Source organism: Ranitomeya imitator, chromosome 2 (genome assembly GCF_032444005.1).
Source record: "Ranitomeya imitator isolate aRanImi1 chromosome 2, aRanImi1.pri, whole genome shotgun sequence".
NCBI lineage: Eukaryota > Metazoa > Chordata > Amphibia > Anura > Dendrobatidae > Ranitomeya > Ranitomeya imitator.
The window spans coordinates 260,994,199-261,013,102 of record NC_091283.1 but is presented as its reverse complement, the minus strand read 5'-3'; the positions used below and the strand labels follow the sequence as shown (position 1 = coordinate 261,013,102).

General features: G+C 44.4%; 1 protein-coding gene across 1 annotated transcript in view; it reads left to right on the top strand.

Moving 5' to 3' along the window:
* The first annotated feature begins 2,654 nt into the window (after positions 1–2,654).
* LOC138663004 (zinc finger protein 585A-like) overlaps positions 2,655–18,904 on the top strand; it is a 67,058-nt gene continuing 50,808 nt past the window's right edge. The window contains exons 1-6 of the mRNA XM_069749045.1: positions 2,655–2,692; positions 4,403–4,552; positions 4,680–4,859; positions 4,943–5,066; positions 5,150–5,247; positions 5,446–5,536. Of these exons, the coding sequence (XP_069605146.1) occupies positions 2,666–2,692; positions 4,403–4,552; positions 4,680–4,859; positions 4,943–5,066; positions 5,150–5,247; positions 5,446–5,536 (670 nt within the window). The 5' untranslated portion in view covers positions 2,655–2,665. The remainder of the gene's footprint in view (positions 2,693–4,402; positions 4,553–4,679; positions 4,860–4,942; positions 5,067–5,149; positions 5,248–5,445; positions 5,537–18,904) is intronic.

Genomic DNA, 18,904 nt, shown 5'->3' with positions numbered 1-18,904 from the left:
CTATTCTGCTCGGTCTTTGGCCCCGTGTCCGGCAGCAGCTGATTTATGCATTGAACATGTTGCTGAGGTGCCGCTCTATCAGGTGAGTGTAATACTCCTCTATTCTCATTATATCTTGTTATCAGATAAGACCCTATTTTTCACTTGTTTGTTCCTCAGTATCTCGACTACAAGAAATCTCTGTAACGCTTTCAGGTTCCTAAGTTAGAAGCAATCAAGGACTACTTGGACCTTAACGGGGTCCATCTGAAACCCCAATGCAGAAGCCAAATGTCCTGAGAACTGAACCTGCTGTACCACAAATTGCCATGTCTCCAGGTTAGCAAATAAATAGTTGTCACGTTGAACCTGGAGAACCCGTCTGACATGCTCACCATGCTCCTCCAGAGTATGTGAGGAACTCAGTATATTATCCAGGAAAATTACCACAAATCTACCAATCAGTGACAAAAATATAATTAATGACATTTTCAGAGACTGGCGAAGCATTGGTTACCCCGAATGGCAGCATCAAATGTTCAATCTGCCCCTCAGGTGTATTGTGTGCGGTCTTCCATCCGTAACCATGGCGACACGTATAAGGTTATATGCCCCTCTCACGTTAAGGCCGCCGTCACACTTGCGAGTTTTACGGACGTAAGAGCGCAGAAACTACGTCCGTAAAACTCGCAAAAAATACGGCACGATTATTTTCTATGCCCCTGCTCCTATCAGCCGTATTTTACTGATCAGTATTATACAGCTTTCTACGGCCGTAGAAAATCGCAGCATGCTGCGTTTGTCACCGTATTGCGCAAATAAAACGTCAATGAAAGTCTATGGAAGCCCCAAAAATACGGATTACACACGGACCAGCAGTGTGACTTGCGAGGAATACGCAGCGCTGTTAGAGAGAAAAGCCGGCAATTCATTGCGGTGTACAGTAAAATCACACTGACAGCTTCCAGTAGAATAGGTAGAATAAATGTGTACACATAGAATAGGTATATGTCAGTGAGACACATATATATATATATATATATATATTAATATTTCTTCTAGCGCTAGACAGCTTTAAAGCCGGTAATTCAATTACCGGCTTTTGCTTTCTCCTTCCTAAAACCCGACATGATATGAGACCTGGTTTACATACAGTAAACCATCTGATATCACCATTTTTTTGCATATTCCACACTACTAATGTTAGTAGTGTGTATGTGCAAAATTTGGCCATTGTAGCTAGTAAATTAAGGGGTTAAATGGCGGAAAAAATTGGCGTGGGTTCCTGCACAATTTTCTCCGCCAGAGTAGTAAAGCCAGTGACTGAGGGCAGATATTAATAGCCTGGTGGCATTAACCCTTCATTACCCCATATCCCACCGCTACACGGGAATGGGAAGTGGCCAAGTGCCAGAATAGGCGCATCTTCCAGATGGGCCTTTTCTGGGGTGGCTGGGGGCAGATATTTTTAGCCGGGGGGGGGGGGGGGGCAATAACCAGGGACCCTCTCCAGGCTATTAATATCTGCCCTCAGTCACTGGCTTTACTACTCTGGCGGAGAAAATTGTGCGGGAGCCCACGCCAATTTTTTCCGCCATTTAACCCCTTAATTTACTAGCTAGAACGGCCAAATTTTGCACATACACACTACTAACATTAGTAGTGTGGAATATGCAAAAAAATGGTGATATGAGATGGTTTACTGTATGTAATCATGTCTCATATCATGTCGGGTTTAGGAAGGAGAAAGCAAAAGCCGGTAATTGAATTACCGGCTTTCTGCATATCGCGCTGGATGAAATATTAATATATATACATATATGTGTCTACTGACATATATATATATACATATATACTGTATATATATATATATATATATATATATATATATATATATATAGACAGTTTATATGTTTTTGTTTTTTTTTAACACATGGATCCCTTGTATAGCCGTATGTCGGTTTTGCAAGCCTGCGATAAAATCCCGCAGTACGGATGACATACGGATTACATACGGAGGATGCCATGCGCAAAAAACGCAGAAACACCCTGCCTACGGAGGAGCTACGGACCACTATTTTCGGGACTTTTCAGCGTATTACGGCCGTAATATACGGACCGTATTTCCATACGCTGAGTGTGAGGCCGGCCTAAGTCTGTAAAACCATTTATCTCCAGGTAATTGGCTAAACAGGTCAGCTGTAAGGGGTGAAGGACAGGGTAGGTGAGCTGTGATATTATTACTCTCTCTGAAGTCCAAGCATGGACGCCGCCCTCCATCCTATTAACAAAACCCCACAGTGACTGGAGAGGGGCATGGCCGTATATGACCCTTAGCCGGACACTGGAAGGGGTAAATAAGCGAGATTTCGGCATTTTAGCTCCCGGTGTGGAGGCGATAGCACAATCATATGCCGCCATATACTAGACGTCCGGTAACCGGTAATAATTCCCTCATGTGTGGGGTCTATTTGTCTCCAGAGAAATCACATGTTACATTCCACACATAACATTGTGTAGAAAAGGCGGCGCGAGGTAATTGTGCCAGTAGTGAGGGCGAATAATGGCGGAAATGTCACTGACTGAGGAGAAGTCTCCATGTAGCGTCTTCACTGCAGATCACGTGACCCCTGACTCCTCCCCCTGTGACCTCATCACAGGTCCTGTGCGCACAGAGCAGCCATATATGTGGAGTGCGGCTCTGCAGGTGGAGGTATGTGGAGATTCCCCATTACTGAGCGCAGGGACATTAACCCCTTCTGCACGGAGACTCTTTATAAGAATCACAACGTTGTTGTTCTGTTTCCTGTAATAGATACATACGAGCCAACTATGGAGGACAGGAAGTGAGGGAGCGGATTGTTCTCCTAGTACAGGGCCCCTTTCTTGGCCCCACACAGTGTAATGCCCCCATTATGCCCTGTAAGCAGGTTCTGCCCCACACCCAGCTGCCTCGGGCACTTTACCATGAGCTGGTACCTCAGATTCTTCCCCGCACCCCTTTCCTTTGTTTGGCGCCAAATCTGTTCTGCCTTTGGGCCTCCGGCCTTTATAATATCAGTAACTGCGTCATCAAGGTCTCCTGACCAGGTGCACCCTCTAGACTCTTCCCTCCGGAAACCCTCCCTCTTCCCATTGATGTCACATGGTCCCGTCTGGACGGCAGATAGCAGTCTGTACAAATGCAGCACAGCCCTGAGGAGTCTTTTTTATGACTCTCCTTTTTACAGCCCTTATGTAATATATATGATGGCGCTCACACAGTATAATGTTTTCACAGTACTGGCATCTCTTGTAAAAAAGGGATTTTCACACTACCGCCACCCCCCCACACACACAGTATAATGTTCTCATAGTACCGCCATCCCCCCACACACAGTATAATGTTCTCATAGTACCGCCATACCAACACACACAGTATAATGTTCTCATAGTACCGCCATACCCCCACACAGTATAATGTTCTCATAGTACCGCCATACCCCCACACACAGTATAATGTTCTCATAGTACCGCCATACCCCCACACACAGTATAATGTTCTCATAGTACCGCCATACCCCCACACACAGTATAATGTTCTCATACTACCGCCATACCCCCACACACAGTATAATCTTCTCATAGTACCGCCATACCTCCCCACACAGTATAATGTTCTCACAGTACCGCCATACCCCCACACACAGTATAGTGTTCCTACACTACCGCCATACCCCCACACACAGTATAATGTTCTCTTAGTACCGCCATACCCCCCACACACAGTATAATGTTCTCATAGTACCGCCATACCCCCACACACAGTATAATGTTCTCATAGTGCCGCCATACCCCCACACAGTATAATGTTCTTATAGTACCACCATACCCCTACACACAGTATAATGTTCTCATAGTACCGCCATACCCCCACACACAGTATAATGTTCTCATAGTACCGCCATACCCCCCACACACAGTATAATGTTCTCATAGTTCCGCCATACCCCCACACACAGTATAATGTTCTCATAGTACAGACATACCCCCACACACAGTATAATGTTCTCATAGTACCGCCATACCCCCACACACAGTATAATGTTCTCATAGTTCCGCCATACCCCCACACACAGTATAATGTTCTCATAGTACCGCCATACCCCCACACACAGTATAATGTTCTCATAGTACAGACATACCCCCACACACAGTATAATGTTCTCATAGTACCGCCATACCCCCACACACAGTATAATGTTCTCATAGTACCGCCATACCCGCACACACAGTATAATGTTCCTACAGTACCATATAGACGGAAATAGGAAACTAAATACTGTAAAATAATAAATCTCCTCATATGTTTCCCTTCTTATCTCCAGTAATTGTATTATTACAGGATTCTTATGATGTTCCATCGGCTCATCTTCTCATTCAGGTCTCTACAATATCGGATTCTCTCAGTGAAGATCTTCTACAAAAGAACATTTTCCTGATTTACCCATCAAAGATGGATATGGACAGAGACAAGATGGCGGAGAGGATATTACACCTCACCCTAGAGATCCTCTTCCGGCTTACTGGAGAGGTGAGATTCTGATGACGTCACATTACATCATTCTTATCTATGGGGATAACAGATGGACAGAACTGGAGAGGTGAGGACTCTGGAAATGTCTGTAGTGAGATTTATTAATGTGTCTCTCCATTACCAGGATTACACAGTGGTGAAGAAGACCTCTAGTGATCGCTGTCAGGACCCTGTGTCTAAGGGATGGGGAAGACCCCTAAGCCCAATCACAGAGCCTCCACCTCACCCCCTGATCCATGAGGACATCAATGACCAGAAGATCCTAGAACTCATCTACAAGATGATTGAGCTGCTGACTGGAGAGGTGACACTGCTGGGAATGCTGGGACATTATACAGTAACACTATGAAGGGATCGGGGGGATGACGGTATCATTGTATGTGTCAGGTTCCTATAAGGTGTCAGGATGTCGCTGTCTATTTCTCCATGGAGGAGTGGGAGTATTTAGAAGGACACAGAGATCTGTACAAGAACGTCATAATGGAGGTTCCCCAGCCCCTCACATCTCCAGGTAATAGACAGGACTAAATACACACGGCCTATAATTATCTGTATGTAAAGAATGAATTCACTCCCTGTATGTGTTTCCTCCAGATCAATCCAGTAAGATGACAGCACCAGAGAGATGTCCCCGTCCTCTTCTTCCACAGGACTGTAACCAAGAAGATCCCAATGTTCCTCAGGACCATCAGGTAGATGGAGAGAAGGTGTCAGGAGATCTCCCCTATGATGTGTAGACGCCGGTGAAGGTCTTGTGCTCAGTCTTGTTTTATCCACCAGTATTATATGTTTTATACTTGAGTACTGAGAACGGAGGAGATGGCAGGATTAGAGCTGATCATAGATGTGACTTCTCCATCTGTCGGTGACTTTTATAATATTTGTTTCAGGGTGAAGATCTGACCCATATTAATACTACAGAAACATATGTGAACGGGGATGAGCGGTGTAAAGAGGAGATTCCTACATATGGCTACCCAGGTGAGTAGTAACCACTAAATGCAGAGAAGTCACAGATTCTTCTCATCACCGGCTGTGGCTGCTTTTTCGGTGGTGTAGTCCGGTCGTATTACCATGATCACCATTTTGCCTCTAGACCACAACATTCTCCTTCTATACATTGACCTGAGAGACTTCCTGATCATCACTGTGCATGACAGGAAGCCTCTCAGGTCTGGAGACCCTGATGTTGTCATGACGACATCAGGTCTCCATGGCAGCTTTCGGAACCACACGTCCTGCCACGGGGTCTAGGATCCAAAGTCAGAGGGGCTGTCAGCCCCTGTAGTGAGGGATCAGCGACCTGTCATAAGCCAATACAGATGCATATATAATCAGAGCACCACATAACGCCCCGCCCACAGCTTCGCCCCAGAGCACCACACAAAGCCCCGCCCACAGCCCCACCCCAGAGCACCACATAGCCCCGCCCGCAGCCCCGCCCCAGAGCATGAGAATCTCATTAACTGAAAACTACAAATACAGATTAAACAACAACCACAAGACGGATTTCATCACCAGGTATCGGTGTAATCAGTATAACGGCACCGACCTGACAGTGTCTGTAGTCACTGTGCACAATCCTGCTGACAGGTTCCGTTTAAGACATCTCCGCTCTGTACTATTATACACAGTTCTCTTTAACCCCTTAGTGACGGCCAATTTGGTACTTAATGACCGGGCCAATTTTTACAATTCTGACCACTGTCCCTTTATGAGGTTATAACTCTGGAACGCTTTAATGGATCCTGCTGATTCTGAGATTGTTTTTTCATGACTTATTCTACTTCATGTTAGTGGTAACATTTCTTCGATATTACTTGCGATTATTTATGAAAAAAACGGAAATATGGCAAAAAAAATTTAAATTTAGCAATTTTCAAACTTTGAATTTTTATGCCCTTAATTCAGAGAGATATGTCACGAAAAGTAGTTAATAAATAACATTTCCCACATGTCTACTTTACATCAGTACAATTTTGGAAACAAAATTTGTTTTTAGTTAGGAAGTTATAAGGGTTAAAAATTGACCAGCGATTTCTCATTTTTACAACAAAATTTACAAAACCATTTTTTTTAGGGACCACATCACATTTAAAGTCACTTTGAGGGGTGTACATGACAGAAAATACCCAAATTTGACACCATTCTAAAAACTGCACCCCTCAAGGTGCTCAAAACCACATTCAGGGTATGTGCACACGTTGCGGATTTGCTGCGGATCCGCAGCATTTTGCGGTGCAGAAACGCTGCAGATCCGCAACTGATTTACAGTACAATGTAAATCAATGAGAAAAAAAAAATGCTGTGCACACCTTGCAGAAAATCCGCTGCAGAATAGCTGTAGATTAAAAGAAGTATCATGTCACTTCTTTTTGTGAATCCACAGCGTTTTTGTACCCACTCCATTATAGAAAACCGCAGGGGTAAAAACCGCAGCAAATCCACAAGAAAACCGCAGCAAAAACGCACAAAAAACATTGCGAAACCGCACAAAAACCGCGACAAATCCGCAGGTACGTTTTCTGCCAGGAGAGACAGAATCCGCCCCAGAAATTCCTAAGCCTAATCCGCAACGTGTGCACATAGCCTCAAGAAGTTTATTAACCCTTTACATGCTTTACAGGAACTGAAACAATTTTCAAGGAAAAAATTACCATTTAACTTTTTTTTTTGCAAACATTTTACTTCAGAACCAATTTTTTTTTTCACAAGTGTAAAAAGCGAAAATGAACCACAAAATTTGTTGTGCAAATTCTCCTGAATGCGCCGATACCCCACATGTGGGGGTAAACCACTGTTTGGGCGCACTGCAGAGCTTGGAAGAGAAGGAGCACAGTTTGATTTGACAATGCAGAATTGGCTGGAATTGAGATCGGACGCCATGTCGCGTTTGGAGAGCCCCTGATGTACCTAAACAGTAGAAACCCCCCACAAGTGACCCCATTTTGGAAACTAGACCCATTAAGGAACTTATGTAGATGTTTAGTGAGCACTTTGAACCCCCAAGTGCTTCATAGAAATTTATAACGTAGAGCCGTGAAAATAAAAAATCCTTTTTTTTCCCCTCAAAAATGATTTTTTAGCTCGCAATTTTTTATTTTCTCAAGGGTAAAATGAGAAATTGGACCCCAAAATTTGTTGTCCGGTTTGTCCTGGGTACGCTGATACCCCATATGTGAGGGGGGGCACTGTTTGAGCACGCGTCGGGGCTCGGAAGGGAAGTAGTGATGTTTTGGAATGCAGACTTTGATAGAATAGTCTGCGGGCGTTATGTTGCGTTTGCAGAGCCCCTGATGTACCTAAACAGTAGAAACCCCCCACAAGTGACCCCATTTTGGAAACTAGAACCCCCAAGGAACTTATCTAGATGTGTGAACTTTGAACCTCCAAGTGCTTCACAGAAGTTTATAATGCAGAGTCGTGAAAATAAAAAAATATTTTTTTTCCACAAAAATGATTTTGATAGCCCCCAATTTTTTATTTTTTGAAGGGTGACAGGAGAAATTGGACCCCAAAAGTTGTTGTATAATTTCTCCTGAGTACGCTGATACCCCATGTGTGGGAGGAACCACTGTTTGGGCACACATCGGGGCACGGAAGGGAAGGAGCGCCATTTGGATTGCAGACTTAGATGGAATGGTTTGCAGGCGTCACATTGCGTTTGCAGAGCCCCTAATGTACCTAAACAGTAGAAACCCCCCCACAAGTGACCCCATATTGGAAACTAGACCCCTCAAGGAACTTATCTAGATGTGTTGTGAGAACTTTGAACCCCCAAGTGTTTCACTACAGTTTATAACGCGGAGCCGTGAAAATAAAAAATCATTTTTCTTCCACAAAAATGATTTTTTTAGCCCCCAATTTTTTATTTTTCGAAGGGTAACTGGAGAAATTGGACCCCAAAAGTTGTTGTCCAAATAGTACTTAGTATGCTGGTGTTCCATATGTGGGGGTAAACCACTGTTTGGGCGCACGACAGAGCTCAGAAGGGAGGGAGCATAATTTTACTTTTTGAGCGTAATTTGGAGACCCCCTGATGTACCTAAACAGTTGAAACCCCCCAATTCTAACTCCAACCCTAACCCCACCACACCCCTAATCCCAACCCGATCCATAATCCTAATCACAACCCTAACCCCCAAAACACCCCTAACCCTAATCCCTACCCTAACCATAACTCTAATCAAAACCCTAAACCCAACACAACCCTAATCCTAATCTCAAACCTAACCTCAAACCTAACCCTAATCCCAAAACACCTCTAACCCTAATCCCAAACGTAACCCTAATGCCAACCCTAATCCAAACCCTAATCCCAAGTCTAACCCTAACTTTAGCCCTAACCCTAACTTTAGCCTCAACCCTAACCGCAACCCTAACCCTAGCCCTAACCCTAATCCTAGCTGTAACCCTAGCCCTAACCCTAATTGGAAAATAGAAATACATACTTTTTTATTTTATTATTTTTTCCTAACTAAGGGGGTGATAAAGGGGGGGGGGGTATTTACTATTTTTTTTATTTTGATCACTGTGATAGGATCTCACAGTGACCAAAATAAAACAAGAGGAAGAATCTTCCTCTGCTGGCCGGCAGATCACGGCGGGCGCACTGCTCATGCGCCCGCCATTTTCTTACCAGAGCAAGAAGCCGACGGCCAGGAGAGGAAGCAGGAGGACCCAGGGACACCGGTAAGTATAACAGGGTCTCTATTGTGTGCGATCACATCAGAGGACAGAGAATGACAGATCGCTTTTTGTTTTTTTTTGCGGCCGCCGATAAATGGCTAATTACCGGCGATCGCAAAACAGGGGTCGGTGAAAAACGACCCCTATCATGTTCTTTGGGGTCTCTGCTACCCCCGGCAGCCGAGACCCCAAAGATCTGCCAGGACCGGGCAGCGGGCGCACTGTGCATGTGCCCGCCATTTTTTTCCCGGAACAAGATGGTGGCGCCCATCGGGAGCCACGAGGAGCACTGGGGGGAGACAGGTGAGTATCGGAGGGCGATCGGAGACCCCATTTCTCTGTCCTCTGATGTGCGATCACATCGGAGGACAGAGAAATTAAATGGCAAATCGCTTTTTTTGTTGTTGTTGCGACCGCCGGTAAACGTTAATTACCAGCGATTGCAACTCGGGGGTCGGTAACCCCCCCCCGAATCATGTTCTCTGGGGTCTCAGCTACCTTCAGCAACCGAGACCCCAGAGAAAATCCGACTGTGGGGGGCGCTATTCACTTTTTCCACAGCGCCGATAACGGCGCTGTGGTTTAAGTACCCTTAACTGCCTCTGTTAAAAGGCGTATCGGCGGTCGATAAGGGGTTAAATGTGTAATATTTCTTCTTGAAACTCATCTGACAGAAAATATTGGAGCTTCCGATAGTTTAGATTGTGGAGTCACCGAGCCCCGTGCTCTAATTACCCCAGAGAGGTTTCACCACTAGCTGCTCATTTATTACTGATGGAGACTGTTCAGTTGGAGCATTTCAGTAGATGTTATTGTCTATAGTCAGTTTTTGATTACAGTCGTGTCCAGAATCCTCTGATTTATCCTCTTCCCGCAGCCAGTTTTGTGTTCTTAATCTGGCCCCATTTTTACAATCTGACGTGTGTCACTTTATGTGGTGATAACTTTGGAATTATTCACAAAGGATAATAGAAAACAAATGGATCTTACAAATTATTTTCCAGCTTCTCACAATACCCTACATACGATTGTACACTACTCTCTGGGCACATGGCAGTGTTCAGAAGGGAGCGCCATTTAGCTGTTTGAATGTAAAATATGTTGGAATTATTAGTGGTTGCCATGTCGCGGAGAGCCCCTGATGTGCCTAAACATTGAAACACCCCACAAGTGACACCATTTTGGAAACTAGACCCCTTAGGGAACTTATCTGGATGTGTATTGAGCACCTTGAACCCACAGATGCTTCACAGAAGTTTATAATGTAGAGCCATGGAAATAAAATAAAAAATACATTTTTCACAAATAAATCTTTTTAGCTCCATATTTTGCATTATCGTAAGGGTAACAGGAGAAATTGCTCTATAGAAGTTGTTGTGCAATTTCTCCTGAGCACGCCGATACCCCATATGTGGGGGAATACTACTGTTTGGGCGCACGGCAGAGCTTGGAAGGGAAGGCGCGCCATATTGGAGAGCAGATTTTGCTTGAATTGTTTGTGGGTGACATGTTACATTGTCAGAGCCCCTGAGGTGTCTAAACAGTGGAAACACCCCAACAATTGACCCGATTTTGGAAACTAGACCCCCCCCAAGAAACTTATCTAGATGTGTGGTGGGCACTTTGAATCCCCAAGTGCTTCACAGAAGTTAATTATGTAGAACCGTGAAAATAAAAAATCATATTTTTTTTTCTAAAAAAAAAATGATCTTTTTGCCCTCAATTTTTTTCCAAAGGGTAACCGGAGAAATTGGACGCCAAAAGTTATTGTGAAATTTCTCTTGAGCATGCCGATACGCCATATGTGGGGGTAAACCACTGTTTGGGTGCATGGCAGAGCTCAGAAGGGAAGGAGCGCCATTTTGGAGAACAGATTTTGCTGGAATTGTTTGTGGGTGACATGTCACATTGTCAGAGCCCCCTGAGGTGCCAGAAGAGCATAAGCCCCCAAAAGTGACTGCATTTTACAAAATACTTCCCTGAATGATTTCTTCTAGTGGTGCAGTGAGCATACCGACACCACAGCTGTTCCATAGAAAATTACACCATTGGGCAGTGAAGAAAAATTAATAACATTTTTACCACTAAAATGTTGTTTTAACCCCAGATCTTACATTGGAAAATAAGTAGATAGGTAAATGGTCACTACACCAATAGATAAATTCGCAGAGGGGTGTCATTTCCAAAATGGGGTCACTTCAGGGGGGGGATTTTGCTGTTAAATGGCACTTTGGAGAGCCGCTAAGTGCCAGAACAACAGAATCCCTCCTGAAGTGACCCCATTTTGGAAATGACACCCCTCTGGTTATTCATCTATGGTTATAGTGACCATTTCCACTACACGGATGACTTCCAGAAACACGTAGTGGGAGTTTTAGAGCAAAAATTGCAAAAATGTCATTGTAGTGCCCAATATATTGTGCCCAGCTTGTGTCTCTGGAGACATCCCCCCACCTACCCCCGGAAATTGTTATACCAGCTCTACTCAGATGTGTCTGTCACTAAATAAATCAAAGGCTTGACTGTCAAAACAGTCTAAAACGTGGTTCTGTGTGGAAGATTATAAATCAGTCATGGAGGCATAAGGCCGGCAATGATGGGCGTTGTGGGCAGTAATAGCGGGTATCAGGCCTCATTCCTCTCTTGGAACATACACGACATCTTCTCTGAGGGTTCTTTCTTGTTTCAGTTGCTGGAATGAGTGCAATAAAATGTCGCTCAGTGAGTCTTCTGATATCTTCAGATTATAAAGGATTGGCGGGGACAACATTTTCAAAAACAAGATTTTCAATGATCTTTTCCTGATAATCAAATAGTACTTAGTATGCTGGTGTTCCATATGTGGGGGTAAACCACTGTTTGGGCGCACGACAGAGCTCAGAAGGGAGGGAGCATAATTTTACTTTTTGAGCGTAATTTGGAGACCCCCTGATGTACCTAAACAGTTGAAACCCCCCAATTCTAACTCCAACCCTAACCCCACCACACCCCTAATCCCAACCCGATCCATAATCCTAATCACAACCCTAACCCCCAAAACACCCCTAACCCTAATCCCTACCCTAACCATAACTCTAATCAAAACCCTAAACCCAACACAACCCTAATCCTAATCTCAACCCTAACCTCAAACCTAACCCTAATCCCAAAACACCTCTAACCCTAATCCCAAACGTAACCCTAATGCCAACCCTAATCCAAACCCTAATCCCAAGTCTAACCCTAACTTTAGCCCTAACCCTAACTTTAGCCTCAACCCTAACCGCAACCCTAACCCTAGCCCTAACCCTAATCCTAGCTGTAACCCTAGCCCTAACCCTAATTGGAAAATAGAAATACATACTTTTTTATTTTATTATTTTTTCCTAACTAAGGGGGTGATAAAGGGGGGGGGGGTATTTACTATTTTTTTTATTTTGATCACTGTGATAGGATCTCACAGTGACCAAAATAAAACAAGAGGAAGAATCTTCCTCTGCTGGCCGGCAGATCACGGCGGGCGCACTGCTCATGCGCCCGCCATTTTCTTACCAGAGCAAGAAGCCGACGGCCAGGAGAGGAAGCAGGAGGACCCAGGGACACCGGTAAGTATAACAGGGTCTCTATTGTGTGCGATCACATCAGAGGACAGAGAATGACAGATCGCTTTTTGTTTTTTTTTGCGGCCGCCGATAAATGGCTAATTACCGGCGATCGCAAAACAGGGGTCGGTGAAAAACGACCCCTATCATGTTCTTTGGGGTCTCTGCTACCCCCGGCAGCCGAGACCCCAAAGATCTGCCAGGACTGGGCAGCGGGCGCACTGTGCATGTGCCCGCCATTTTTTTCCCGGAACAAGATGGTGGCGCCCATCGGGAGCCACGAGGAGCACTGGGGGGAGACAGGTGAGTATCGGAGGGCGATCGGAGACCCCATTTCTCTGTCCTCTGATGTGCAATTTGTCCCGAGTATGCTGATACCCCATATGTTGGGGTAAACCCCTGTTTGGGCACACGGGAGAGCTCGGAAGGTAAGAAGCGCCGTTTCACTTTTTCAGCGCAGAATTGTATGGATGTTGCATTGCGGAGCCCCTGATGTGGCTAAACAGTGGAAACCTCCAAATTCTAACTCCAACCCTAACCCCAACACACCCCTAACCCTAATCCCAGCCATAACCCAAACGTAAATGTAATCCAAACCCTAACTTTAGCCCCAACCCTAACCCTAATGGGAAAATGGAAATAAATACATTTTTTTTAATTTTATTATTTTTCCCTAACTAAGGGGGTGATGAAGGGGGGTTTGATTTACTTTTATAGCTGGTATTTTAGCGGATTTTTATGATTGGCAGCCGTCACACACTAAAAGACGCTTTTTATTTCTAAAAATATTTTTTGCGTTACCACATTTTGAGAGCTATAATTTTTCTATATTTTGGTCCACAGAGTCATGTGAGGTCTTGTTTTTTGCGGGATGAGTTGACGTTTTTATTGGTAACATATTTGGGCACATGACAGTTTTTGATCGCTTTTTATTCCGATTTTTGTGAGGCAGAGTGACCAAAAACCAGCTATTCATGAATTTCTTTTGGGGGAGGCGTTTATACCGTTCCACGTTTGGTAAAATTGATAAAGCAGCTTTAGGGTATGTTCACACGTTCAGGATTTCCATCCTTTTTTTTTCCTGACTGTTTTTTAAAAAACTGCAGCTCTTGGCAGAAAACGCAGGTCCTTTTTTTGGTCCTTTTTTGGTCCGTTTTTGATGCGTTTTTTGATGCGTTTTTTGATGCGTTTTTTTGATGCAGTTTTCTAGCCAGAGTCTGTGTGTTTTCTAGGAATTTTTTTAGGGTTAAAATGGCTGAAAATACCCTAACCCTACCCCTACCCCTAACCCTACCCCTAACCCTACCCCTAACCCTACCCCTAACCCTAACCCTACCCCTAACCCTACCCCTAACCCTAACCCTAACCCTAACCCTACCCCTAACCCTACCCCTAACCCTAACCCTACCCCTAACCCTACCCCTACCCCTATTCTAACCTTAGTGAAAAAAAAAAAAAAAAAATTCTTTATTTTTTTTATTGTCCCTACCTATGGGGGTGACAAAGGGGGGGGGTGTCATTTACTATTTTTTTATTTTGATCACTGAGATAGGTTATATCTCAGTGATCAAAATGCACTTTGGAACGAATCTGCCGGCCGGCAGATTCGGCGGGCGCACTGCGCATGCGCCCGCCATTTTGCAAGATGGCGGCGCCCAGGGAGAAGACGGCCGGACGGACACCGGGACGCCGGGTGAGTATAAGGGGGGGAGATTAGGGCACGGGGGGGGCATCGGAGCACTGGGGGGGGGGCATCGGAGCACTGGGGGGGGCATCGGAGCACGGGGGGGCGGGATCGGAACACGGGGGGGGCAGCCACACTCCGCCCACGCACTTCCGCCCGCTCCCCGCACTTCCTGCTGCAGCGGTTCTGCACATCAAATCGCAGTAAAACCCGCAGATATATTTTTGATCTGCGGGTTTTACTGCGGTTTGGACCTCACAATGGAGGTCTATGGGTGCAGAACCGCTGCGGCTCCGGAAAAAGAATTGACATGCTCCTTCTTTTTTCCGGGAGCTATTCAGCGCGTCTTTTTTTTAACAATTTCCGGACCATGTGCACAGTGTGTCCTGTTTTCCATAGGGTACAGTGTACTGTACCCTGCATGGAAAACAGCTGCGGAACCGCAGCGGCAAAACCGCCGCGGTTCCGCGGTAAAAAACGCACTGTGTGAACATGGCCTTATTCTTCGGGTCAATACGATTACAGCGATACCTCATTTATATTATTTTTTTATGTTTTGGCCCTTTTTTTATACGATAAAAACTATTTTACAGAAAAAATAATTATTTTGGCATCGCTTTATTCTGAGGGCTGTAACTTTTTAATTTTTTTGCTAATGATGCTGTATGGCGGCTCGTTTTTTGCCGGATAAGATGACGTTTTCAGCGATACTATGGTTATTTATATCCGTCTTTTTGATCGCGTGTTATTCCACTTTTTGTTCGGCGGTATTGTGATAAAGTGTTGTTTTTTGCTTCTTTTTTTTTACGGTGTTCACTGAAGGGGTTAACTAGTGGGACACATTTATAGGACGGGTCGTTACGGACGCGGGGATACTAAATATGTGTACTTTTGTTTTTTTTTCATTTACATAAATAAATGTATTTATTGGAACTAATATACAGGTCCTTCTCAAAAAATTAGCATATAGTGTTAAATTTCATTATTTACCATAATGTAATGATTACAATTAAACTTTCATATATTATAGATTCATTATCCACCAACTGAAATTTGTCAGGTCTTTTATTGTTTTAATACTGATGATTTTGGCATACAACTCCTGATAACCCAAAAAACCTGTCTCAATAAATTAGCATATCAAGAAAAGGTTCTCTAAACGACCTATTACCCTAATCTTCTGAATCAACTAACTCTAAACACATGCAAAAGATACCTGAGGCTTTTATAAACTCCCTGCCTGGTTCATTACTCAAAACCCCCATCATGGGTAAGACTAGCGACCTGACAGATGTCAAGAAGGCCATCATTGACACCCTCAAGCAAGAGGGTAAGACCCAGAAAGAAATTTCTCAACAAATAGGCTGTTCCCAGAGTGCTGTATCAAGGCACCTCAATGGTAAGTCTGTTGGAAGGAAACAATGTGGCAGAAAACGCTGTACAACGAGAATAGGAGACCGGACCCTGAGGAAGATTGTGGAGAAGGACCGATTCCAGACCTTGGGGAACCTGAGGAAGCAGTGGACTGAGTCTGGTGTGGAAACATCCAGAGCCACCGTGCACAAGCGTGTGCAGGAAATGGGCTACAGGTGCCGCATTCCCCAGGTAAAGCCACTTTTGAACCATAAACAGCGGCAGAGGCGCCTGACCTGGGCTACAGAGAAGCAGCACTGGACTGTTGCTAAGTGGTCCCAAGTACTTTTTTCTGATGAAAGCAAATTTTGCATGTCATTCGGAAATCAAGGTGCCAGAGTCTGGAGGAAGACTGGGGAGAAGGAAATGCCAAAATGCCTGAAGTCCAGTGTCAAGTACCCACAGTCAGTGATGGTGTGGGGTGCCATGTCAGCTGCTGGTGTTGGTCCACTGTGTTTCATCAAGGGCAGGGTCAATGCAGCTAGCTATCAGGAGATTTTGGAGCACTTCATGCTTCCATCGGCTGAAATGCTTTATGGAGATGAAGATTTCAGTTTTCAGCACGACCTGGCACCTGCTCACAGTGCCAAAACCACTGGTAAATGGTTTACTGACCATGGTATTACTGTGCTCAATTGGCCTGCCAACTCTCCTGACCTGAACCCCATAGAGAATCTGTGGGATATTGTGAAGAGAAAGTTGAGAGACGCAAGACCCAACACTCTGGATGAGCTTAAGGCCGCTATTGAAGCATCCTGGGCCTCCATAACATCTCAGCAGTGTCCCAGGCTGATTGCCTCCATGCCACGCCGCATTGAAGCAGTCATTTCTGCCAAAGGATTCCCGACCAAGTATTGAGTGCATAACTGAACATTATTATTTGATGGTTTTTTTGTTTGTTATTAAAAAACACTTTTATTTGATTGGATGGGTGAAATATGCTAATTTATTGAGACAGGTTTTTTGGGTTATCAGGAGTTGTATGCCAAAATCATCAGTATTAAAACAATAAAAGACCTGACAAATTTCAGTTGGTGGATAATGAATCTATAATATATGAAAGTTTAATTGTAATCATTACATTATGGTAAATAATGAAATTTAACACTATATGCTAATTTTTTGAGAAGGACCTGTATACCATATAAACCAGAGTATAAGCCGACCTGAGTATAAGCCGACACCCATAATTTTGCAAAAAAAAGCTGGGAAAACGTATTGACTCGAGTATAAGCCTAGGGTGGAAAATGCAGCAGCTACTGGCAAATGTCAAAAGTTAAAATAGATACCAATAAAAGTAAAATTAATTGAGACTTCAGTAGGTTAAGTGTTTTTGAATATCCATATTGTATTGTATCAGGAGTAGTGTTGAGCGATACCTTCCGATATCGGAAAGTATCGGTATCGGATAGGATCGGCCGATATTCAAAAAATATCGGATATCACCGATACCGATACCCGATCCCAATGCAAGTCAATGGGACCAAAATATCGGAATTAAAATAAACCCTTTCTTTCCTTGTAGGTTCATTCTACATGAAGGAAAACAACTAAGAATAATGCAGGATGTATTTGGGGAGGTGGCGGAGACGTTAAAGTCATAGAGGTTTAGCCCAATCAAATAGAATAGCATGTTTTTTTTTTTTTTTAAAGACGTTCGGAGTGACAAAGATATTGACTATGTAAATATTTTTTTTATTTTGTCAGATATTGATGTTTCACTATTCCACGCCCTTCCCCTTCTTTTTTTTTTTACTTTTCCCACACTTTCATCTTCATCATCATCAGCATCTTTGACATCAACTTCTTCTTCACCTTATTCATCTTCTTCTTCATCCTTTACCTTTTTTTTTTTTTTTTGATTACATTCTTCATATTCATTTTATTCAACTATTATTATTCTTCCTATTCTACATATTCATTTTATTCAACTGTTATTATTCTTCCTATTCTAATTCTTCATCATATTCTCATTTGTGACAGGCATTCCCGTAGTTATCTATAAAAGTTGGAAGATTACACCTTCCGTTCTGCCAGTCACAAAAGTTACATTTGTCCGCGTTCAGTTTGGCCTGCAGCATCAGGCTTTATCCAGGGGCACCACGAGGAGGAACGGACTCACCCCCATACACTGCTTAGTCTTCTTCTGCATATAATTGAGATAATATCTTTTGCTCTGATATTAAGTGTTATGCTTAATGTTCTTCTGCTCTTTGTTCTGCAGCCTCATGTTCTTCTGCTTCTCGGTCTTCCATGTCGTCGTCTCCAGGGTCGTCGTCTCCAGTGTCGTCATCTCCGCCGTCGTCGTCTCCGCCGTCGTCGTCGTCTCCGCCGTCATCGTCTCCGCCGTCGTCGTCATCGGGGTGGTCTTCCGGGTCGTCGTCATCGGGGTGGTCTTCCGGGTCGTCGACTTTAGGGTCTTCAACTTGGAAATGTAGCAGAAGGTACAAGAAGGCTGAGAAAATGCCAAGAACCAGATGATGGAACTGGAACTCGGATGGCTACCCGAAGGTTCAAGAGCCTATGGAACTACCGAGGACCAGCTGACGTTACTGGAACCAGGATGGGGAGCAGAAGGTACAAGAGCAAAAGACACTGCCGAGAACCAGCTGACGGTACTGGAACCCGGATGGGTAGCCGAAGGTCCAAGAGCCAATGGAACTACCGAGGACCAGCTGACGTTACTGGAACCCGGTTACTAAGCAGGAGGTACCCGTGCCTGAAAGCACTACCAAGGACCACCTGACGTTGGTGGAACTTGGATACCCAGAAGGAGGCACCTAAGCCAAAGGCTCTGCCCGGAACCAGCTGACGGTACTGGAACCAGGATGGGGAGCAGAAGGTACAATTGCAAAAGACACTGCCGAGAACCAGCTGACGGTGCTGGAACCCAGATGCGTTGCCCCAGTGTGCAAGAGCCAATGGCACGACCGAGGACCAGCTGACGGTGCTGGAACCCGGTTACTAAGCTGTAGGTGCCCG